Source organism: Somniosus microcephalus, chromosome 11, assembly GCF_052327205.1.
Source record: "Somniosus microcephalus isolate GS21.2 chromosome 11, FLI_Smic_1.0, whole genome shotgun sequence".
Lineage (NCBI taxonomy): Eukaryota > Metazoa > Chordata > Chondrichthyes > Squaliformes > Somniosidae > Somniosus > Somniosus microcephalus.
Genome location: NC_140997.1, coordinates 67,327,607 through 67,353,487, shown reverse-complemented (window position 1 = coordinate 67,353,487; position 25,881 = coordinate 67,327,607). Strand labels below are relative to the sequence as shown.

Here is a 25,881-nt window from a genome sequence, read left to right as displayed (position 1 = left end):
TCGGTTCGGCCTCCATTCGTGTTCCGTGGCAGCCGCAACAATAGTCACTAATAAATCCAATAGGGAATTCAGGAGAAACTTCTTTACCCAGAGAGTGATAAAAATGTGGAACTCACTACCACGGGGAGTAGTTGAGGCGAATAGCGTAGATGCATTTAAGGGAAAGCTAGATAAGCACATCAGAGAGGAAGGCATAGAAGGATATGTTAAGGTTAGATGTAGATGGGTGGGAGGAGGCTCGTGTGGAGCATAAACACCGGCATGGACCTGTTGGGCCGACTGGCCTGTTTCTGTGCTATAAATACTTTGTAACTTTGTAACATAGCTTCTCTGCCTTTCAGTTCCCTCCCTCTAGAAATGAACCCCAGTGCTTTGTTTGCTTTTTTTTTAATGGCCTTATTAACCTGCGTCACTACTTTTAGTGATTTGTGTATCTGTACCCCCAGATCCCTCTGCTCCTTTACCACTTACTTTCCAAGTAGTATGTGGCCTCCTTAACCTTCCTACCAAAATGTACCACCTCACACTTATCTATAGTGTATCCTGGTGACCTGCAAGCAGCTTGAATTAAAGACACTGGAGCCCAAACTCAAGGCATCTGACAGTCATCCAACGAGTCGCATATATGTAAGTATACAGACGCATTTCATTTGCTTGTTCAATATGATTGATGTATCAATATAAGATCAGGCAGGGGCTAAATCTTGAATTTCTTAATAAAGTATTAAAGTTGCTGAAACTAGACACCCAGGCCTATTAATTAATAAGATAAGGCAGAAGCTAAAATCAAACAAAGGGAAGAAATACATCATGAAGAGAAATGAGGTTGTGACATATCCGATGACAAGCTGTTACCCTCATAAAGGATTTTTTGCAGATATAAAGAGTATGATGTTAAATAACCTCCCAGAAATGTCGGGGAACATAGGGTCTAATGAGAGGGAGGAACTGAAAGAAATCAGTATTTGTAGGGAAATGGTGTTGGGGAAATTGACGGGATTGAAGGCCGATAAATCCCCAGGGCCTGATAATCTACATCCTAGGGTACTTAAGGACGTGGCCCCAGAAATAGTAGATGCATTGCTAGTCATCTTCCAAAATTCGATAGACTCTGGAACAGTACCCATGGATTGGCGGGTAGCTAATGTTACCCCACTATTCAAAAAAGGTGGTAGGAAGAAAACGGGGAATTATAGACCGGCAAGCCTGACATCGGTAGTGGGGAAAATGCTAGAGTCCATTATAAAAGATGTAATAGCAGAGCACTTGGAAAACAGTGACAGGATCGGACAAAGTCAACATGGATTTACAAAAGGTAAATCGTGCTTGACTAATCTACTGGAATTTTTTTGAGGATATAACTGGTAAAATAGATAAGGGAGAACCAGTGGATGTGGTGTATTTGGACTTTCAGAAGGCTTTCGATAAGGTCCCACATAAGAGATTAGCGTGTAAAGTTAAGGCACATGGGATTGGGGGCAAGGTATTGACTTGGATAGAGAACTGGTTGGCAGACAGAAAGCAAAGAGTTGGAATAAACGGGTCTTTTTCCGAGTGGCAGGCAGTGACTAGTGGGGTACCGCAGGGATCGGTCCTAGGACCCCAGCTGTTCACAATATATATTAATGATCTAGGCGAGGGAACTAGATGTAATATCTCCAAGTTTGCAGACGACACAAAGCTGGGTGGGCGTGTGTGCTGTGAGGAGGATGCTGAGAAACTCAAGTATGATTTGGACAGGTTGGGTGATTGGGCAGAAGCATGGCAGATGCAATATAACATGGATAAATGCGAGGTTATCCACTTTGGTGTCAAAAACAGGAAGGCAGATTATTATCTGAATGGCAATAGATTGGGTGAAGGGGAAGTGCAACCAGACCTGGGTGTCCTTGTGCACCAGTCGCTGAAGGTAAGCATGCAGGTGCAGCAGGTGGTTAAGAAGGCAAATGGTATATTGGCCTTCGTAGCGAGAGGGTTTGAGTACAGGAACAAGGATGTCTTGCTGGAGTTTTACAGGTTCTTGGTGAGACCACATCTTGAGTATTGTGTGCAGTTTTGGTCGGCTTATCTGAGGAAGGATGTTCTTGCCATGGAGGGAGTGCAGCGAAGATTCACCAGGCTCATACCTGGGATGGCAGGAATGACGTATGAGGAGAGATTGGGTCAATTGGGCTTATACTCACTGGAGTTCAGAAGAATGAGAGGGGATCTCATTGAAACTTATAAAATTCTAACAGGACTAGACAGACTAGATGCAGGAAGGATGTTCCCAATGGCCGGGGAGTCTAGAACCAGGGGTCATAGTCTAAGGATAAGGAGTAAGCCATTTAGGACAGAGATGAGGAGGAATTTCTTCACCCAGAGAATGGTGAACCTGTGGAATTCTCTACCACAGAAGGCAGTAGAGGCCAATTCATTAAATATATTCAAGAAGGAGTTAGATATATTTCTTAAGGCTAAAGGGATCAAGGGATATGGAGAGAAGGCAGGGACAGGGTCCTGAATTTGGATGATCAGCCATGATCTCATTGAATGGCGGAGCAGGCTCGAGGGGCTGAATGGCCTACTCCTGCTCCTATCTTCTATGTTAAAAGCAATTAAAAAATATGATGAATCACATTTCTTGCTGCCATGACGTTACATTTGAAGTTCTATTTTGCTCACTGCGTGAATTTTTTTTTCACTGCATGAAGTGCTCCATAGATCCCTCTAATTAAACTCTCCACAATATTGGCCCCAATATTTACGTGGAGGCAGGGAGGGAATGGAGGGGCTCTTTTGCATTCAGGAAATCCAGAAGGATGGGCTCCTTTAGGTCCTGCCGAATTTATTGGAAGGACCTGATTAACAATTTTTGTCGCCGTTTCCAGGCCGCAGCCAGCCAGATTGAGAGGCTGCTGGTCGGGTAGGCCTTTGGCACCAGGCCCATAGCCAGGGGCGGTGAGGAGGGTGGGAGGGATCAGAGGCCGGTGTTGGGGGAGATCAGAGGCTTGGGTGGAGGGGGTGGTGGGTGGCAATCGGAAGGTTCAGGGGCGGGGGGAGGGAGTGGGAGATCAGAGGCCGGAGGGGTGGGGAAGATCGGAAGGGTCGGAGGAGAGATCAGAAAAGTCGGGGGGAGATTGGAAGGGTCGGAGGGAGATCAGAAGGGTCAGGGGGAGGTCAGAGGCCATAGTTGAGGAGCACAGAGGAGGATGGAAGAGTTCGGAAAGACTGTTGGGGGGGCGGGGGCGGACGTACTCCTGCTCCTCCTGCCCACAAGCAAGGCTGGAAAGGTACTTACCTGCTGGATCCAGCAGTCCATGCCTCCCTTCATCTAACGGTTTAAATTTAAAATGGAGGTAAAATCTGAAGCAGCACTTTTTAAAATATATAAATGAGAGACCCACCTCCTGGGAGCGGGTTGGTTTTAAATTTACATTACAAATAAGAGACAGTTTTGAACTGCTCATAATCTGGGCAGTAGTTCATCTACTGGACAAAAATAGATTAGAACAAAGTAGCTCCGTTAGATTGAGCAAAGTCTTACCATAGACATAGCTAAAATGTAATTACTGTTGCCAAATAGTGTGCTATTGCCCAATTAGAAACGCAATTATAAGTATCTTTTTAATTAGTACAGAAGAAATCTAACGAATATATACCAAAGCTTATAAGCACTATAAGATACATAGGAGATGATTACTAACACCAGTGGCACACTCAGCATATGTATGAACATAAAAACATAAGAACATAAGAAATAGGAGCAGGAGTAGGCCATTTGGTCATTCGAGCCTGCTTCGTCATTCAATAAGATCATGGCTGATCTTCTACCTCATCTCCGCTTTCCCACACTATCCCCATGTCCCTTGATTCCCTTAATATTCAAAAATCTATCGATCTCTGTCTTGAATATACTCAACGACTGAGCCTCCACAGCCCTCTGGGGTAGAGAATTCCAAAGATTCACCACCCTCTGAGTGAAGAACTTTCTCCTCATCTCAGTCCTAAATGGCCGGCCCCTTATTCTGAGACTGTAACCCTGGTTCTAGACTCCCCAGCCAGGGGAAACATCCTCCCTGCATCTACCCTGTCAAGTCCTGTAAGAATTGTGTATGCTTCAATGAGATCACCACTCATTCTTCTAAACTCTAGAGAATATAGGCCTAGTCTACTCAATCTGTCCCCATAGGACAATGCCCCCATCCCAGGAACCAGTCTGGTGAACCTTAGTTGCACTCCCTCTATGGCAAGTATATCCTTCCTTAGGTAAGGAGACCAAAACTGTACACAATACGCCAGGTGTGGTCTCACCAAGGCCCTATATAATTGCAGTAAGACGTCTTTACTCTTATACTCAAATCCTCTTGTAATAAAGGCCAACATGCCATTTCCTTTCCTAATTGCTTGCTGTACCTGCATGTTAACTTTCAGTGATTCATGTACAAGGACACCCAGGTCCCTCTGAACACCACATTTCCCAATCTCTCATCATTTAGAAAATACTCTGCTTTTCTATTTTTCCTACCAAAGTGGATAACTTCACATTGCTCCACAATATATTCCATTTACTATGTTCTTGCCCACTCACTTAGCCTGTCTATATACCCTTGAAGCCTCTTTGCATCCTCCTCACAACTTACATTCCAGTCCAGCTTTGTATCATCAGCAAACTTGGATATATTACATTTGGTCCCCTCATCCAAATCATTGATTTAGATTGTGAATAGCTGAGGTCCAAGCACTGATCCTTGCGGTACCCCACTAGTTATAGCCTGCCAACCTGAAAATGACCCGTTTATTCCTACTCTCTGTTTTCTGCCCATTAACCAATCCTCAATCCATGCTAGTATATTACACCCAATCCCATGAGCCCTAATTTTGTTTAATAAGCTCTTGTGTGGCACCTTATTGAATGCCTTCTGAACATCCAAATACACCACATCCACTGGTTCCCCCTTATCTATTCTGCTCGTTCCACCCTCAAGAAACTCTAACAGATTCGTCAAATGCGATTTCCCTTTCATAAATCCGTGTTGACTCTGCCCAATCCTATTATTATTTTCTAAGTGCCCTGTTACCGCATCCTTAATAATAGATTCTAGCATTTTCCCTACTACTGATGTCAGGCTAACTGGTCTGTAGCTTCCCATTTTCTCTCTTCCTCCTTTCTTAAATAGTGGAATTACATTTGTTACCTTCCAATCCACGGGAACTGTTCTAGAATCTATGGAATTTTGGAAAATAACAACCAACGCATCTACTATCTCTATAGCCACCTCTTTAAAGACCCTAGGATGTAGGCCATCAGGTCCAGGGGATTTATTGGCTTTCAGTCCCATTAATTTTCCAGTACTATTTTTTTCACTTATACTAATTTCCTCATTCTCGCTAGAGCCTTGGTTCTCCACTATTTCCGGGAAGTTTTTTGCGTCTTTTCCCATGAAGACAGATACAAAGGCGGCGATTTTTTCAATGGAGGCAGGTTGGGTATGGGTCAGGTGGTTTCCGGCTTCCAGTCCCACCCCCAACTGCATCCGGCCCACAGACGTGATTTTACGTTGATTGACCTTGTTAAGCCCGCCCTGCGGGCTTGCCGGCCAATTAAGAAGAAGCCGGTCAGATGACGTCATTTGATGACGCGTCATCTGCCGTTTTTTTTAAAGGGAACACGCACAATTTTTTTTTGACAGCTGATTTCTCAGTGTTTGACAGCATTGAGGTGCTGCAAACACTGACAATCACTGTACCAAGGTGAGCTCTTGTACCCAGGCTCTCCACTGACTCCGTCCATAGCCTGGAAAAGATGGCAGCTGCAGGTGAGGTGACAGAAGCGATCTGTCACTGGTGAGAGAGGTTCTCCCAATAAGGTGGCACTGGACATGGATTTCAAAACTTGTTACCTAAACAATTTGTAAATGCATTAAAAATGAATTTCCCAACATTTTCTTACCTCTGAGACTCACCAGTGTACCATTGGATCCTTCGCACCACTTCTGCAGCTGTCATCAATCCAGAAACATTACAGCAGACTCACAACATGCCACACTTACCTGGCATGGTGTCCAGACGTCAGGAAACCCGAGGCGGAAGTGGCAAAATTAAAAAATAGACGGTCAACTACCTGTTAATAGGCAGGTAATTGGCTTTAATCCTCTTCCCGCCGCTAGGTGTCGGGTCCATGCGCAATTCGGGGACCCGACACTTGGGAAAATTGTTTGGCGGCGGGTTGACGGTGGCATCGCAACCCGCCGTCAATCAAAATGATTTTACCCTTTGATCCAAACCCGCCCTCTGAGCGCCGGCAAAATCCAGCCCAAAGTATTCGTTTAATTTCTCTGCCATTTCCTTATTCCCCATTATAATTTCTCCTGTCTCAGCCTGTAAGGGACCCACATTTACTTTCGCTAATCTTTTCCTTTTTACATACATATAGAAGCTTTCACAGTCTGTTTTTATGTCTCTCGCTAGTTTACTCTCATATTCTATTTTCCCTTTCTTTTTCAATTTCTTGGTCCTCCTTTGCTGAATTTTAAAATCCTCCCAATCCTCAGGCTTACTACTCTTTTTGGCAACATTATAAGCCTCTTCCTTTGATCTAATACTATATTTAACTTCTCTTGTTAGCCACGGTTAGACCACATTTCCTGTGGGGCTTTTGTACCTTAAAGGAATGTATATTTGTTGTAAATTATGTATTAATTCTTTAAATGCTAGCCATTGCTTATCTACCATCATACCTTTTAATGTAGTTTCCCAATCTACCATAGCCAACTAGCCCCTCACACCTACATAGTTTGCTTTGTTTAGATTTAAGACCCTAGTTTTGGATCTAACTAAATCACTTTCAAACTCAATATAAAATTCTAGCATATTATGGTCATTCTTTCCTAAAGGCCCCTTTACTACAAGGTTATTAATTAACCCTTTCTCATTAGACAATACTAGATTTAAAAGAGCCTGTTCCCTAGTCGGTTCCTCAACATACTGATCTAAAAAACTATCTTGCATACATTCCATGAATTCATCCTCCACACTATTACTGCAAATTTGGTTTGCCCAGTCTATGTGTAGATTAAAGTCCCCCATGGTTACTTTATTACCCTTGTTGCATGTGCCTCTAAATTCCTGATTTATACACTGCCCTACATTACAACTACTGTGTGGGGGCCTATAAACAACTCTCAACAATGTTTTCTGCCCCTTGCTGTTCCTTAGCTCCACCCAAACTTATTCTACTTCTTGATTTTTGGAGCTAAGATCCTTTCTCTCCACTGTCTTTATCCCATCCTTTATTATCAGGGCTACCCCTCCTCCTTTTCCATTTTGCCTATCTCTTCTAAAAGTTAAGTATCCTGGAATATTTAGTTCCCAACCTTGGCCACTTTGCAAACACGTCTCCATTATGGCTATTAGATCAAACCTGTTCATTTCTATCTGTGCTATTAACTCATCTATTTTGTTGCGAATGCTGCGCGCATTCAGATATAGTGCCTTTAGCTTTGACTTATTTCTGTTTTTCCCTGATGTCACCTTAGTCACTGATGCCTTATTACCTTTGTTACTCTCTCTGTCCCTCCCTGACCCACTTTGCTTATTTTTACCCAAAACTCTACTCTGCTCTGGAGCCTTGACATTTCTCTCGCTGCTTTTAAATTTACTCTTTCCTGAGTCCTCCCACCACCCACCCCCCCTTATATATGAGTGATATAAATACACCAGTTATCATTATTCAGTTACTGGCACGTAAATAAATTCCAAGGGGGTACCAATGTTGTAACTCTGACGGAACTCCCAGGGAAATGGCAGAGACCTGCATTCCGCTCCTTGCAAAGCAATTGATGAAGCCAGGGCCGGGATTCCCTAAACTAGGAGTTCCTGCTCTCAGGATCTTGTGGGACCTGGCATAAAAGCGGCAGCTGGTGCGCCGTGAGAATGGAGGAGCACTGATCTCCACAAATGCTAATATGGGTCCCATTGGTGAGGTTCAGGCCAGGCGAGTGCCCTGGATTCCCAAAGAGGTAAACATATTTTTTCCTACATCTGTCCCCTTGCTCAGTAATGCACCCAAATTAATGCTTGTGCCTGCCCATCCTATGCAAATGCCATGCCTTCCCACTGACCCACTCAAACTTTGGCAGGGTCAGTGCTGGAGGGAATTGCTGAGCATTATCCCAATGTAATCACCAGGACTGCAAACCAAGGAACTTTGGGGCCATTGCTTTCAACTTATCAGCATACACCGTTCACCAATCAATCTGAATAATCAACGTTTCACGCAATTTCAAGTGAGCTTGAGTTGAAACTATAATCATTTTCAAGGTAGTGATTATTATATCGGGAAACACATTGATCTCATTGACCTCTTGACAGGTTTTTGGGTGTGGCGTTATTAAAAGGCTGCATATGTCTCCCTGTTTTAAAGATTTGTTCCTTTGTTTAAATTGGTGAAAGTCTTAAAATAATGTGGTGGCAAGACTGCAGACTGCTCCCTGTCCTTCCTGTGTCGTTATGTGAGATTCAAAGTGAACACAGTAAAGTATACAGAAGTCAGGACACCAGAAAAAATAGATTCAAGATCTTTCAGAAACTACAGTGCCTTTACCTCCAACAATAGCAAAATCACATTAAAAGAGGAAAGGAAGGCATCTTAGTAAGAAAGGCATAGCTTTACCATTGGTCTTTCAGGAATATGTGGCAAATAATGTTGGATCTAAAAATAAAGGAAATAAGAAAGATGTGTTAAAAAATATAAGGAGAAGACAATTCTGGTCATGCAATATCAATTACCCAGGATCATCTCCAATTTTGTTTTGTACACCTATTATTATGGTAACACAAGCCATCAAGATCCCATTAGACTGTGTCCACTCCCTATCATTAGTTATCAATCTGTTTAGTGATGGCTCTCAGGTCACTTTTTTTTTTAAATAAAGATTTTGGCAAGTATATTCTGACACATACATAGGAAATGCTCAGCCAAGATGGACAAATAGGAAAGCATCCAGCAATCATTGTCCATACAGAACATAAGATCATGAGTAAGTACTCGCAATAGAGATTGCCTTGGCTTATGTCACTCCAGTTTATTCAACTCTTTGCAAAACAAAATGGAGAATATGCAGAGCTCTTCCCATAGATCTAAGTTTGTAAATATGAACATTTTATATAAACCTATTTAAAATAAATGAGTTAACACTTCTGTTAAAATACTGGAGACGAATTTGGGTGTAATATGCATTCATATGATAAAATAATCAACTGTAATATTTAGGTTATAGATTTAATAAAAACACAAATACAGGGAGGAGTTCTATGTGCAAGAAGTTATCTTGATTGGTAATTGCCAATTAACTTAACTTCTCCTCAAAACCTACAAAAGATATAAACAGGATAATTTTGGTAATGACTGATATTCTAATTACCAAAGTTCTTTGAGGACTGCAATGCTATTTCTGCATTCCAAAATAATACAAGATTAGAACTTCCCACATTTCAGTTTACGGTAAACAAAGATATGCTGAATTTCTTTATACTTTATTTTCAGATTCCATTTATCATTTTGTGGAATAACTTTTTTGAACAAATATTAACCATGGCTATGACATAATTATCTTTTCAAAGTTCTTTTAATTGCTCCTGCATTATTTCAAAAAATTTCAAAAATAAAATTAGTATATAAACAAAATTTCCAAATGCTTACCATTGCTGTTTTTGAACTGTATTTTCTGTATGGATGTTGAGGTATTATTTCCTAATATTTCAGAAGGGGAAAAATGGTTGGTAAAATTGCAATACTTTATGTTGATACTTCAAAATGCTTTGAGATCTCATGCTTTAATTTCTGAAATAATACATAACTGAATTGACACAATTTCTGAACCATCCTGGGTTAATGACAACAGGGTAGGATTTCTGTGGGGGTTCTCCTGCCATAACTTCAGTGGAGGATGGGCAGAAACCCTGGAGAAATGGTGTAAATGGTCATTTATATCAGAACCCCCAACCCCTGTGGAAATTACAGGTGTGCAACTCTACTGAAGTTCATTAGCTCACTTTCACTGTAAGACTCAGCAACAGGTAACATTCGCGCCACAGAAGTGCCAGGTAATGACTATCTCCAACAAGCGAGAGTCTAACCACCGCCCCTTGACATTCAACGGCATTACCATCACCAAATCCCCCCACTATCAACATCCTGGGGGTCACCATTAACCAGAAACTTAACTGGACCAGCCACATAAATACTGTGGCAACAAGAGCGGGTCAGAGGCTGGGTATTCTGCGGTGATTGTCTCACCTCCTGACTCCCCAAAGCCTTTCTACCATCTACAAGGCACAAGTAAGGAGTGTGATGGAATACTCTCCACTTGCCTGGATGAGTGCAGTCCCAACAACACTCGAGAAACTCGACACCATCCAGGACAAAGCAGCCTGCTTGATTGGCACCCCATCTACCACCTTAAACATTCACTCCCTCCACCACCGGCGTACCGTGGCTGCAGTGTGTACCATCTACAAGATGCACTACAGCAACTCGCCAAGGCTTCTTCGGCAGCACCTCCCAAACCACGACCTCTTCCACCTAGAAGGACAAGGGCAGCAGGCGCATGGAAACACCACCACCTCCAAGTTCCCCTCCAAGTCACACACCATCCTGACTTCGAAGTATATCGCCGATCCTTCATCATCGCTGGGTCAATATCCTGGAACTCCCTACCTAACAGCACTGTGGGAGTCCCTTCACCCTGCAGACTGCAGCGGTTCAAGAAGGCAGCTCACCACTCCCTTCTCAAGGGCAATTAGAGATGGGCAATAAATGCTGGGCTTGTCAGCGACGCTCATATCCCATAAACGAATAAAAAAAACTCCTCTGAATCAATTCAACAACAACAACAACAACTTGTATTTATATAGCACCTTTAATGTAGTAAAACGTCCCAAGGCGCTTCACAGGAGTGTTATAAGACAAAAAATTGACACCGAGCCACATAGAAATTAGGACAGATGACCAAAAGCTTGTTCAAAGAGGTAGGTTTTAAGGAGCATCTTAAAGGAGGAAAGAGAGGTAGAGAGGCAGAGAGGTTTAGGGAGGGAGTTCCAGAGCTTAGGGCCTAGGCAGCTGAAGGCACGGCTACTGATGGTTGAGCGATTATAATCAGGGATGCTCAAGCGGGCAGAATCTGAGGAGTGCAGATATCTCGGGAGGTTGTGGGGTGAAGGAGATTACAGAGATAGGGAGAGGCGAGGCCATGGAGGGATTTGAAAACAAGAATGAGAATTTTGAAATCAAGGCGTTGCTTAACCGGGAGCCAATGTAAGTCAGCGAGCACAGGGGTGATTGGTGAATGGGACTTGGTGCGAGTTAGGACACGGGCAGCAGAGTTTTAAATGACCTCAGGTTTACATAGGGTAGAATGTAGGAGGCCAGCCAGGAGTGCATTGGAATAGTCAAGTCTAGATGTAACAATGGCATGGATGAGGGTTTCAGCAGCGGATGAGCTGAGGCAGGGGCGGCGATGGGCAATGCTTCGGAGATGGAAATAGGCGGTCTTAGTTATGCCACGAATATATGGTTTGAAGCTCATTTCAGGGTCAAATATGACACCAGGGTTCTGAATTGTCTGGTTCAGCCTCAGACAGTTGTTAGGGAAATGGATGGAGTCGGTGGCTAGGGAACGGAGTTTGTGGCGGGGCCTGAAGACAATGGCTTCGGTATCACCCAATATTTAATTGGAGAAAATTTCTGCTGATCCAGTACTGGATGTCGGACAAGCAGTCTGACAATATAGAGACCGTGGAGGGGTCGAGAGAAGTGGTGCTGAGGTAGAGCTGGGTGTCGTCAATTCTAAATAATATTATTAGCATTTAATAGTTAAGCTGGAAATAAACAATTTAAATAAGTTGGTTTGCAGAACAAATTGCTATTTATCTGTAACATTTGTCTTGATGTATTCAGTTTAAGTAAAGGCAGAGAACATGGTCTTATTCATCTTTCAGTATGTTAGCATATATAACTGACATAACAATGGGGTGCAGCTATCAAAGAGAGACACCTCTAAAACTGGCCCTGATAGTTGCTGAGAGTATGGCAAGATTTCAAGAATTCATGTTGGAGGATCAATACGCAGAGTAGTACTTTTTCAAATGGCCTTTTACGTGTTCCAACAATGTTGGTTGAAGTAGTTGACTATTTGGTTGAATGTCTGTATACTAGGGTAATGGTACCTGATCATACTGCCTTGAATAGTTCTTCAGGCAGGACACACTGGTCCTGAAATTCCTGGAGGTTTTCCCAGTTTCTGGGAGGGATTTTACTTGTCAGCATGATTCCAGCATGCGGGAAGCGAGTGGGAAGCAGATGCCAACCTCCGGCAAATTATGTGGCCCTCGGCCACCCACCGTCACTCAGGTAAGTGTGGGGAAGAGGGTTGCATGGGGTCTTGTGGTAGGGAAAGGGGTGAATCTGGGGCAGGGCAGGGCTAAACTTTAGGCACTCTTGGTCTCATAAAGGAAATTTAAAAACTTGCCTGGAGGGCTTCTTCAGCTTCCCAATCGTTTTCAGGCTGACCGTCACCTGATGGGAAAACTGTGACGGTTTCCCCACTCAGGCCGAAGTTAAAATTGCTGTCAGAGCCTGATAACATCATCAGACCCTGATCAGCATATGTGAAGTAGGACTCCACTGGATATGGGCAGACAGCTTAGAAACGTCCATTAAAATCAGAAATGGCTTTCTGATGGGGAAGTAACCTGGGACATTTTAGCTGGGCAGGTAGGATGAAGATCCCCCCCAATATAACTTCAGTGGGGTAACCAGCAGAACCCTCGGAGAAATGGTGTAAACAGCTGTTTTTAGCCATTTATATCATTTCCCTGGGGGCTCAGCTGGTACCCTTACTATGGGAGGCCAGAAGAACCCATGTGGAATTTTAGGGCCACTATGCGTAAAGCTTTCTACTTATGGTTTCTAAATTTCTTTTTTCAATTGATACAGAATATTGCGCTGAAGCTTCAGCAGCTCTAGTTGGAAGGTCTGCCTTAATAGCTCACTGCTACTTGTTGTCCAGGCTCACCTGTAAATAGTCATTTGGATGAGATGCTAAAGCAGGCCTGCAATCCATGGAGACATACTGAGCCAGGATTTGAGATCTTGGGGCCGGAATTTTGCGGGGGGGTCAGCGGGTGTGATTGGTGGCGGGTCGGGTGGGAAAGTGTTTTTTTTTACATAGCGGCACATACCTTTCCCAATGTCGGGTCTGTCAGCATTGATCAGGCCCGACAGGCAGTGGCGGGGGACCCAATTCAGGTAATTAGTGGCTTGTTTAGTGCCACTTAAGAATGATTTTCAGCTTTACTTTCGCAATTGACAGCTCGCCCACGTCTGTCAAGTTGAGGCAGGAGTTCAGTGGTCATTGAATTAGCTGTTGAGTTGACAGCGTCAAATGTAAAGTAAAAGCGCCCACCTCCCAGAGATATCTTCCCTCAGCCACAAGCTGTTCCTCACTAAATTTCCACTGCAGATTCACCATGCTGCAAGTATTTACACAAGTCTCCATCCAGTCTGACCTCATTAGCTCTCTCACCATTGATAGATCACATCTGTCATCTCTACTTCACCTGCCATCTATTCCATCAGCATGGGTGCCCTTTATACACTCTCACCTTGGTCCTCAGAAACCACCACGATCAGCCCCAACGCCATCAGCACCAACAACAACACCAACCTTCTCTGCAATCAACTGATGCTGCACAGGACAGAGGGCATCAGCACCCGGCCACATTGCTGCCCGAGAGACCAGGGATGGCCTCACCATGGCCAGATTTACTTCGCTTGATGCTGTACATGATGCGCCAGATTGGCACCACCCGACTTGGATAGAGAACTAGTTGGCGGACAGAAAGCAAAGAGTTGGAATAAACGGGTCGTTTTCCGAGTGGCAGGCAGTGACTAGTGGGGTACCGCAAGGATCGGTCCTAGGACCCCAGCTGTTCACAATATATATTAATGATCTGGACAAGGGAATTGGATGTAATATCTCCAAATTTGCAGACGACACAAAGCTGGGTGGGAGGGTATGCTGTGAGGAGGATGTCGTGAAACTCCAGCACGATTTGGACAGGTTGGGTGATTGGGCAGAAACATGGCAAATGCACTATAATGTGGATAAATGTGAGGTTATCCACTTTGGTGGCAAAAACAGGAAGGCAGATTATTATTTGAATGGCAATAGATCGGGAGAAGGGGAAGTGCAAAGAGACCTGGGTGTTCTTGTACACCAGTCGCTGAAGGTAAGCATGCAGGTGCAGCAGGCGGTTAAGAAGGCAAATGGTATGTTGGCCTTCGTAGCAAGAGGGTTCGAGTACAAGAACAAGGATGTCTTGCTGCAGTTGTACAGGGCCTTGGTGAGACCACACCTTGAGTATTGTGTGCAGTTTTGGTCGCCTTACCTGAGGAAGGACGTTCTTGCCATGGAAGGAGTGCAGCGAAGATTCACCAGGCTGATACCTGGGATGGCAGGAATGACGTATGAGGAGAGATTGTGTCGATTGGGCTTATACTCACTGGAGTTTAGAAGATTGAGAGGGGATCTCATCGAAACCTATAAAATTCTGTCAGGCCTGGACAGACTAGATGCAGGAAGGATGTTTCTGATGGCCGGGGAGTCCAGAACCAGGGGTCATAGTCTAAGGATAAGGGGTAAGCCATTTAGGACTGAAATGAGGAGGAATTTCTTCACCCAGAGAGTAGTGAACCTGTGGAATTCTCTGCCACAGAGGGCGGTGGAGGCCAGTTCATTAAGTATATTCAAGAAAGAGTTGGATATATTTCTTAAGGCTAAAGGGATCAAGGGATATGGGGAGAAGGCAGGGACTGGGTACTGAATTTGGATGATCAGCCATGATCTCATTGAATGGCGGAGCAGGCTCGAAGGGCCGAATGGCCTACTCCTGCTCCTATCTTCTATGTTTCTATGTTTCTATGTTTCTACCACCATAAAGCATCCCTGCAATGTCCAAGCCATTCCTTTCACACTCATTGCCATTGCGGGAGGTACCGTTATGCCTCACCATTCACTGCAACTCACTAAGACACTTCCAAAGGTGCACACAAATTTGTCCAAGAACACAAAGTGTTGAAAATAAAGGTTTCAATGTTTGACACCACATTAACAGAAACTTTACATGAACATTGCATAGAACACCCAAGTGCCTACCCTTGTGTGTTATTAGTTGGTATGATTGGACTAGGATAAGGGTGAGTGTGAGGGGTGGCTCCTGAGAGGGGGATGTGATAATATAGATAGAGAGGGATGGGTGGAGGTGCAAGGTAAGTTGGTGTGAGTAAGGATGTGCAGGAGTAGGGTAGGGAAGGCAGAGTGATGGGGATGTGATGAGAGGCACAGCAGGATGAGGTTGAGTGTGGCTTTGTACTAATGTTTTGTGATCTACTGAGATCATTGAAAGGTTTGTGGCACTACACCCAGGTCCTCCTGACCACATCCCTGCTTGTGCCCTCCTCTGCAATGCGCAACCAGGCTGTGTTGATCTCCTGGGGAGGTCTCTTCTGCCCATGGGAAGGGAAGAGGACCTCCCTGCGTGTTGTGACTCCCTCCATAAACATATGGAGGGAGTCATGGGAGAGCCTGGGTGCAGCCCTGTGCCTTTGTGCAGTCATTGCCAGTGTTTGCAGCACCTCAATGCTGTAGAACACTGAGAGTACAAATGTCAAAATAAATTTGGACATGGTCCCTTTAAGGAAACCGGCTGATGACCAGACCCGCTTCCTCTAATTGGCCGGGAAATGCGCTGGGCTAGCTTAACAAGCCCCATCATGGGAAATTCATTTTACAGAGCGGGAGGGAGCCAGCAGCGGGGTTGGGACCCGCCACTGACTTCGCCCGCTCCAGACCCGCCACGGTAGGCAAAATCGCGGCCTAGATTTCAGCCTTGGCTTAGTGGTAGCACTCTCACCTCTACGTCTGAAGATTGTGGTCTTAAGGCGCACTCAGGATACTTGATTAAGCGTGTAATCTAGGTATATACTTCAGTGCAGAACTGAGGGACTGCTGCACTGCCGGGGGTACCGTCTTTCAGATAAAGTGTTAAACCGAGGCCCTCTCAGGTGGACGTAAAAGACCTCATGGAACTTTTTGAAGACAAGAAGGAAAGTGTTCCTGGTATCCTGGCCAACATTTAACCCTAAACTAAGACTACCAAAAAATGATTATCTGGTCATTTATCTCATTGTTATTTGTGGGACCCTGCTGTGTGCAAACTGTATGTCATGTTTTTATACATTACAACAGTTCTTCAAAGTACCTCTTTGGCTGTGACGTGCTTTAGGTCTTGAAGTTGTAAAAGGTGCTATAAAAATGCAGGTAATTTCTTAAACACTTGTAACTCCTGTGGTCGAGTTATGACCTTGGAGAGCCATACATGTTGAATAATCAACATTTGACATTTACTTCTCTAACTTTGTGCTGGGTATCAGAGCAATCACCGTCGGGGGGAATTTTAACATGGGTGAGCAGGTGGGAGTAGGTGCGAGTGGGGAGTTAGATGGTCAAAAAAAATCGTAGTGTGCCAGGAAGTCGGCTCCAATCCGCCGACTTCTGGGTTTTACTGAGGAGGGACAAGGGGTGGGCAGCCAACCTGGTCCCAGGAAGCAGGTTGGCATTTTAAATATGTTAATGAGGCTGGAAGCCTCGGATTAACCTGCTTTGCAGGTTTAACTGTGGCTGGCCAGGTTTACTTGGTCTCGGGAAACCCGGCAGCTGCAGCAAGGCAAAGTCAGCCTCAGGGAGCACTCCTTGTGGGCCAGGAGGAGCAATAGTGCTTTCTCCCAGATCCCCAAGCTCCCTCACCATCAGATCCCCCATAAACATACAAATCCCCGCTCCTCCGGGATCGGAACCCCCTTGGGATCGGACCCCACCCACCCCCCGGGGTCGGGGATCAAACCTACCTGTTCCTACGGCCTCCTCTGGAGCATTCCCCACCCAATTGGAAGCCAAGCCTGTCAATCAGGCTGACTTCCAGGCCGGGAACCTGTCAATTACGAAAGATGCATGCTGTGGAGTTAAATCCTCCGGGTTTCCTGTGCGCTACTGGAACCCCCCTCCTCTGCTCCCAGCACGTCGTCAGGTAAAAACTCCCCCCCTTATTTCTGAATCTTTATAAAACACTGGTTCGGCCTCAACTGGAGTACTGTGTCCAATTCTGGACACCGCACTTTAGGAAGGAGGTGAAGGCCTTAAGAGAGGCTACAGAAAAGATTTACAAGAATGGTTCCAGGGATGAGGGACTTCAGTTATGTAGAGAGACTGGAGAAGCTGGGGTTGTCCCCCTTAGAGCAGGGAAGGTTGAGAGAAGATTTGATAGAGGTGTTCAAAATCATGAGGGATCGAGACAGAGTAGATAGAGAGAAACTGTTCCCATTGGCAGAAGGGTCGTGAACCAGAGGGCACAGATTTAAGGTGATTGGCAGAAGAACCAAAGGCGACATGAGGAAAAACTTTTTTACACAAAGAGTGGTTAGGATCTGGAATGCACTGCCTGAAAGGGTGGGGGAGACACGGATTAATCAAGGATAGTCAGCACAGATTTGTTAATGGAAGGTCGTGTCTGACAAACTTGATAGAATTTTTTGAGGAGTGTATATGGACTTTAGCAAGGCTTTTGATAAGGTTCCACATGGCAGACTGGTCAGGAAGTTAAAAGCCCATGGGATCCAGGGCAAAGTGACAAGTTGGATTCAAAACTGGCTCAGAGACAGGAAGCAGAGGGTAATGGTTGATGGGTGTTTTTGTGGCTGGATGGCTGTTTCCAGTGGGGTTCTGCAGGGCTCAGTACTAGGTCCCTTGCTTTTTGTGGTATATATCAACGATCTAGACCTGAATATAGGGGGTATGATTAAGAAGTTTGCAGATGATACTAAAATCGGCTGTGTGGTTGATACTGAAGAAGGAAGCTGTAGACTGTAGGAAGATATCAATAAATTGGTCAGGTGGGCAGAACAGTGGCAAATGGAATTCAATCCGGAGAAGTGTGAGGTAATGCATTTGGGGAGGGCTAACAAGGAAAGGGAATACACATTAAATGGTAGGACACTGAGTAGTGTAGAGGAACAAAGGGGCCTTGGAGTGCATGTCCACAGTTCCCTGAAGGTAGCAGGCCAGGTAGATAAGGTGGTTAAGAAGGCATAAGGAATGCTTGCCTTTATTAGCTGTGGCATAGAATACAAGAGCAGGGCAGTTATGCTTCAACTGTATAAAACACTAGTTAGGCCTCAGCTAGAGTACTGCGTGCAGTTCTGGTCACCACATTACAGGAAAGATGTGATTGCACGAGAAGGTACAGAGGAGATTTACAAGGATGTTGCTGGGAGTAGAGAATCTTAGCTATGAGGAAAGACTGGATAGGCTGGGTCTGTTTTCCTCGGAACAGAGGAGGCTGAGGGGAGACCTTATTGAGGTGTATAAAATTATGAGGGGCATAGATACAGTGGATAGAAAGGACCTAGTTCCCTTAGCAGAGGGGTCAAAAACCAGGGGGCACAGATTTAAAGTAATTGGTGGAAGGTTTAGAGGGGATTTGAGGGGAAATTTCTTCACCCAGAGGGTTGTGGGGGTCTGGAACTCGCTGCCTGAAAGGGTGGTAGAGGCAGGAACCCTAACCACATTTAAAAAGTACTTGGATGTGCACTTAGGGTGCTCTAACCTGCAGGGCTACGGACCAAGAGTTGGGAAGTGGGATTAGGCTGGATAGCTCTTTGTTGGCCGGTGTGGACACGATGGGCCGAAATGGCCTCCTTCCGTGCTGTAACTTTCTATGATTCTATGAGATTCAATTGTGGCTTTCAAAAGGGAGTTAGATAAGTACCTGAAGGAAAAAAATTTGCAGGGCTATGAGGAAAGGGCAGGGGAATGGGACTAGCTGAAGTGCTCTTGCAGAGAGCCGGCACAGACTCGACGAGCCAATGGCCTCCTTCTGTGCTGTAACCATTCTTTGATTCTAACTGACCAGTTTCCCTGAAGCCTGCTTGATAAGTGGTTAGCATGCTGTGATTGAGATGGTGCAAAAACATTCCTGTTCACTTTTGGTTATATTTACGCTGGCGCACAGCAGGGATACTATTTACTAGTTGTTGGGATCTAACCTTGATCCCCCCTTTCTACTTTCCATGCAGGTGGGATAATACTGGTTGACAAGTCCTGTTAAAATAGATGAATAAGATGCTGTTTGAATAAATAGCAAGTGATGAACAGATGCTCCAATTTTTATTTTGTTAATTGTTTTCATTGATCAGCTCAAAACTAGATTTAATTATGTACTATCTCTAAGACCTTTGAAGACAAGACCAGTCATTGAGTATATTCAAGACAGAGATCGATAGATTTTTGGATACTAAGGGAATCAAGGGATATGGGAAGGTAGAGTTGAAGTAGAAGATCAGCCATGATCTTATTGAATGGCAGAGAAGGCTCAAAGGACTGAATGACCTACTCCTGCTCCTATTTCTTATGTCCTTATGAAGGAAGATGCACATTGCTTAGCAAATTCTCACACTGGCAATCGAATTCAGGATATGGGGGCACAAGACTAGTTTAACACATTATTGACTGAAGATGCTCCTGTGTTTACGATAGAGATAACCATATGGCTCCTAACAAAATCATAAAATTCCTGTTTGCTTTGCTATTACTGGAGATGGTTTGTGTAAAACGGATATCATAAGCTGTACACTTCTCCAATGCAAAGCTTACCTGACTGACTAATTTAGATAAAGACTGGCTATGCTGGGTAAGTTATCTGTTCAGATTGGCATGAAGCCAGTGGCACAGTAGTAATAGGACTTTTGAGAATAACTCCTCACATAATTCACCAAATGACTGCTTGCTTGGGCAATATCTATGCAAGACCAGTATCTCTGACTGATCTTGGAATGTTATCCTTAGATAATCTTCCTGGAGCAACGTACCATGCCTCTGGTAATATTCCTCCTTTCTTTCTTGCAGATTTTTGGAAGAAAAATGCTGTTATCCATCTGACAACATGTACAGTATATAGCTCTTATGAAGGTTTTCGTGTAAATTAAATGGTTGTAATCCATTTACACACTTATGTGGTTTGTTCAAATAATATATTCTGAAAACCGCACATATTTTGATTTTGTGACAGAAGGTGGAAAAAATATTGGGCTGTATTTTCCGATCGGAGGCTTCCTGCATGCGGAGGCCTCCGATCTGGAAAAAATCTATGGACTTACCTGAGGGCTCCCGAGGTCAGGACCTTCCGCTCCTGGGCCTCTCCAACTCGAAATATGCAGGGCCCATGTATCCCAGAGGCAGTTCGCAAGCGTCCCTGGGATCACGTGGGCCATGGGGAGCCAATCAAAGAAGGGAATCTGCCTTCATACACTTGACAGATATATGAATGGAGATCACCCCAAAAACACTGTAAAACATTAAATAATTTTTTTTTTAATCACATTTTTAAAATTAGCTGAAATTACAATAAATCAAGGGCTAGATTTTCAGTTGCTTGCGCCAGCAGTTAGCGCCTTAAGAGAAGTGATTTTCGGGCGCTATGCGTGTAGCGCCTGGGCGCAGCGCAGTTTGCGCCCCGCCCCAAATTAAGTTGCCCGTTAGCGCCGGCGCAAAGTTTAGCGGCCGCCCAGATGCGCGCGCAGAAAATGACGTCACATCCTCGTGCAACGCCCTTTGGCCGCCCCGAATCCAAAATTCAGTCGGACCGCCCCATTGTGCGCCTGGCGTCCAGAGCGTTTGTAAAATGGAACGCAACACACCCTGGGGAGCGCAAATTAAAGGGCACTCGTACAAAAGGCACTCTGCATGTGTTGTGTGGAAGTAAGCTGTGTGTTGTTCTGAACGGTCTATTTATGTTTTCCTCCTCCTCCTCCTCCTCCTCCTCCTCCTCCTACCGTTTCTCCCCAGACTTTGCATTTGAAAAAAATACATGCACCCTTCCCCTTTAAGAGCTCACTGGCACCAGAGTGTCTGCCGTGTGCTGCGCCCGAGCTCGGGTGTTGCGCTCTCCACCGCCGGCTTAGCGCCTAAAGATACTAGTGGAACGCCTCTTTTAGCGCTCCACCAACCTCTTAGGGCGAAGCCACTGAATTTCCGGCAACGGGGCGCTACTTCGGGCGGGCGCTAAGCTTAGCGCCCCAAAACTGTCTATACTGAAAATCTAGCCCTAAATATTTTAAACAAAAATGTAATTTTTTGAAAAAAATAATTAAAGTTTTTACGGGGCTAAAAATAAACCTACTTTTTTAAAGTATTTTTAAATGATAAATGAGTGAAAACATTTTTAAAAACTTTTTTCAACTCTTATGCTGATAAAAAAACAGGCCTTACGCCTGCATTTACCAGGTGTAAGATTTCTAAGGGTTTTCTGTGGGCAGAGGTTCTCCAGAAAGCGGAACTATCCACCCGCAGAGGCCCTTCTCCAGGGCAGGCGTCCTTCTTGACAGGCATTCTTGACAGATCGGAAATGCCGGTTTTCAGTGCATGCGCTTGGCATGCCTGAAACCGGCATTTCCGATGTCCCTACGGGTGTGAACACAGCACGTACACATCCGTAGGGATCGGAATATACGGCCCAATGTAACTGAAATGAATTGCAATCTTTGGAAAATGTCTAGCTAAATTGTTAAATGAACAAAATCATTTTTGTAGCTTTTTGATTTTTTTTTTGGAAGGGGTTTTGACAATGAAACTCATTCTAAAAAAAACTTCACTGTGTGAAAATAAAAATACAAATCAAAAACTACTTACAGTGGCAACTATTACTTTAGATGCTGAGGAAATTAATCGAAGTACTTCACTCCTTGAGATACGAGGGGGTGGAACTTGACGCAAAACTTTGGGGCAACGGTGAATCCGGTTCCTGAATTTACCAAAATAATAATGTAGAATACTTGTGATTAACATTACGCTAATATGAAAATAAAATCTTCTCACAAATGCCTATAAAATAAAGGAAAATAGTCTCCTTTAACATGGCCAAAAATTTGTTATATTATTTGAGTGTCCTAATGTTACATGATTTTAATTTTGTTGACCCATATGAAGATATCCCACTACTAATGTTGCCAAACTTTTGCAAGATTTGTAAAGTAAGTAATTACTTAATTAATTGCTGCTCAATGACAAAGTATGTGAGCCAACTTAAAGTCTAATGCATTTAATTTCCTCTGTGTTGTATTTTTAATGCACTGGTTAACATGTTTTCATTAACATGCTGTCTGTACTATTTTAACATAATGATTAATCTGTTTTATTTTAAATGGATTAACAAATGCATTCGAACAACTGAGACAGAAAGTTAATGCAAAGGCATTTTGTGCTAAAAAGGCACTCTGTGCTAAAAACAGTGCACAATAGGGAATGAAACCCTTTAGCTGACTAATTTGATGATAAGTACCAGATGTTCTAACTGAATTGAAATAAGATAATGACATTTTACCTTTTTTCAGTCTTCAACTTTTCCAGATTGAATGTGTCTTCAGGGTTAAAATTCTAAAATATATTTAAAAGTTACGTTTAAAGCATAAGATGTAAGACATAGTCTAGGCTGACACTTTAATGGAATACTGAGGGAGTACTGCATTGTCAGAGGTATCAGAGGTGCTGCTTTTTAGATGAGATAAGGCCCTGTCTGTCTGTTCTGGTAGTTTAAATGGATGGGGAAAATCCCATGGCACTATTTGAAGAACAGCAGGGTATTTTTCTAGTGACCTTGCCAATATTTCTACCTCAACCAAAACTATCAAAAATAGTCATTGATTTGATTTGCTGTTTATGAGAGCATGTTGTTCGCAAAATTGGCTACTGTGTCTGCCTACATAATTAACAGTGACTGCACTTTCTGGTGCCGTAATCAGGTGCTATAAAAATGGAAGATCTTTCTTTTAACACACTAAAAGACACTATTGAGTTTGTGGAGGAAGGAAGCAGATGAGGAATAAGAGGAAGAAAGAAGAGAAGGTGGATGTTATGTCTGACATTGGTGATAGGTACTCAATTGCCTTGGCCTCAGCACATGGGCCTAGAAATTCAGTTGGCTGCGCCAGGCGCTAACGGCAAAAAAGGGCTATATTTTCGTCGATAAAGCCTTAGCGCCGGAATGCAGACCGATCTGCGCCGACGCCCAAATTCATTTGAGATTTAGCGCCGGCGCAAAGTGTTAGCGCCCGCTCGGGTGCGCGCGCAGCTTATGACGTCATATCCTCGCGCAACGCTGTTTTAGCGCCCCAACCCGGAAATTGAGTGGCGCCCGCCCAATGTGGCCGTGGCGCTATTAGGAATTGTAAAATGGAACGTTGCAGAGGCCCTGTGGGCCTCGGGGAGCGCAAATTAAAGGGCACCTCCACTGACCTATAAAGCCCAGCCATTTTGCTGCAATGACTTCACTGCTTTGGATTTCTACACAGAGACCAAGGGACAGAGATTCCAGATTTGGGACAAGATAGGAGAGGTCTTTTTGGCTTCTGGCCAGTGCTTTGACATTTGACTCTTGCTGATTTCACTGTTGCGACCTTGATTATGGGGGCTGCATGGGGGGCCAACATTGAGTTGCAGCATTATGTGCGGAGGGCTCGCAGACGCTGTGAGAGATGGGCAGCCATGCGTAGACACAGAAGGGCCATCAGGCGTCGCCAACGTAGGCCTTACGCACCCAGGCAATACCGGCAGCGGGTGTCCTATGTCACCATGTCTGCGGCACTTTGTGTAAAGAGGCTGCGCTTCAGAAGGGAGGTGGTTGGAGAGATCTGCCAGCTGCTTCACGCAGATTTGCAGCCACAGCTCATGTCCAGGACGTCTCTCTCGGTGGAAGTGAAGGTCACGGTGGCTCTCAGCTTTTATGCAAGCGGCTCGTTCCAAGCCGCTGCTGGGGACATCGCGAACATCTCCCAGTTCGCCGTACATCGCTGCATCCGGCAGGTCACCGATGCACTGTTCGCGAGGAGACACCAGTTCATCTCCTTCCCCATGACCCAACAGAGGCAGCAGCAGCGTGCAGTGGGATTTGGCAGGATCGCGGGCTTCCCCATGGTGCAGGGCGCCATTGACTGCACGCATGTGGCTATGCGGGCACCTATAGACAATCCCGAGGTTTACCGCAACCGCAAGGGCCACCATTCCCTCAATGTGCAGCTGGTGTGTGACCACAGGCAGCGCATCCTAGCTGTAAATGCCCGCTTCCCAGGAAGCAGCCACGATGCTTTTATCCTGCGCCAGACTACTGTAGCTGACATGTTCCAGGCACAGCCTCCACCAAGGGGATGGCTTATCGGGGACAAGGGCTACCCTTTGTGCACATGGCTCATGACCCCGCTCCGCGCGCCCAGGACCCCAGCGGAGGACTCATACAACGAAAGCCATCAAGCAACAAGGAACGTCATAGGGCAAACCATAGGCGTCCTCAAGCAACGCTTCCGCTGCCTGGATCGCTCCGGCGGCTCTCTACAGTATTCGCCGGATAGAGTGTCCCAGTTCGTCGTCGTGTGCTGCATGCTGCACAACCTGGCTATCCGCCGGACGCAGGCACTGCCACCTGACATTGCACCACCACCTGAGGAGGACGAGCAGGAGGACCATCGGGAGGAGGAGGGGGAGGAGGAGGAGTAGCAGGCCAGGAGGGGGCCAGAAGGCCCAAGGGCCGTACGCCGGGGGCTTATTGCTCGACACTTCTAGGCCCGCTGTGAGGGAATGGCCTGTGGGAATGAGCGCACCTGAAGGCAGCCGCTCCGGAAGCCGTCAGCCGGTTAATGCAGCAAACACTTGAAACATGACACCTGGACAAGCTGAATAAATAAAAACCTTTATTTAACAAACTGAGGCCCCTTCCCACATGAAACTCAAAAACACAGAACACACCCAAAAAACAGTCACAAACATATGTCACTCCCCCAACCTGGGGAGGACTAACAAAAGTTGGCCATCCACATGGCCTTCAACATTGGCCGTAACAAAAAAAGGGCCCCCCTCGCCAACAGAAAGACCCCCATAAAAACAAAAAATGCCTTCAATTTCGGCCATCCACAAAAATCAGCCCCCAAAACACAATCCCCCCCATATATACAATGCCGCAGAGACCACACTCTAGCGGCTGTGCCGAGAGGGCGAGTCCTTAGAGAGCCTTCCCCGGCCCCTGCCCGGCCTGCTGCTCCGCCTCAACGTGGGCCCTGTGGCGGCCTCAAGGCTGGGGGAAGGCTCATGAGGGCCCCCATGCGTCGCGACAGATGCCCTTGGGGGTCGGCCAACACGACGCACGTCCCGGGAGGGGCCGGCTGCTGACTGCTTCGGCTGTGGCTGGCCAGCATCAGTGGCAGCAGCAGCTCCTCGCACCCTGGCTGGGGGAGTGGCAGTGTCGGATGCTCCAAGGGGGGCAAGCTGGCTGCTGCCAGGCGCGCGAGGCTCAGCAGACACAGTGGCAGTCGTCCGGCCTGGCAGGTCAGCTGGCGCAGCTATGTGCTGGAGGCCAGCCCGCTGTGTTGCAGCAGGGCGGCGGGTGCGCGTGCGAGGCCTCTGCGTCAAAGCGAGTGTGGCAGAAGTCAGTGACCGCACTGCCCGGGTATGTGCCTCCAGCTGCTGTGACAGTGTGTCGAAGGAACCACCTCTCTGGCGACTCTCCTCCTGCAGTGCCGCGAGTAGTTCGACCCCCCTGGCGTGCGCTGCGGCCAGTTGCTTCACCCCCCTGGCCTGTGATTGGCCGAATGCTGCCACACTCTGAGCCAGGGACTCGATGGCGTGCGGCATCTGCTGCACAACCCCCATGAACTCATGGTGGCGCCGGTCAGACGCCACCGAGATCTCTTGCAGGAGGCGCACCTCCTGGCCGAGGCCACTCTCTGGACTGGAGAGAGGACTC

The 25,881-nt window shown here is 45.6% G+C and overlaps 1 protein-coding gene across 1 annotated transcript in view; it reads right to left on the bottom strand.

Moving 5' to 3' along the window:
• LOC147110641 (uncharacterized) overlaps positions 1-25,881 on the bottom strand; it is a 180,457-nt gene that overhangs the window by 67,288 nt on the left and 87,288 nt on the right. The window contains exons 4-7 of the mRNA XM_086000826.1: positions 22,474-22,526; positions 21,783-21,894; positions 9,683-9,733; positions 8,654-8,692 (exon numbers count right to left, since the gene is read on the bottom strand). Coding sequence (XP_085856952.1) covers positions 8,654-8,692; positions 9,683-9,733; positions 21,783-21,894; positions 22,474-22,526 — 255 coding nt within the window. The remainder of the gene's footprint in view (positions 1-8,653; positions 8,693-9,682; positions 9,734-21,782; positions 21,895-22,473; positions 22,527-25,881) is intronic.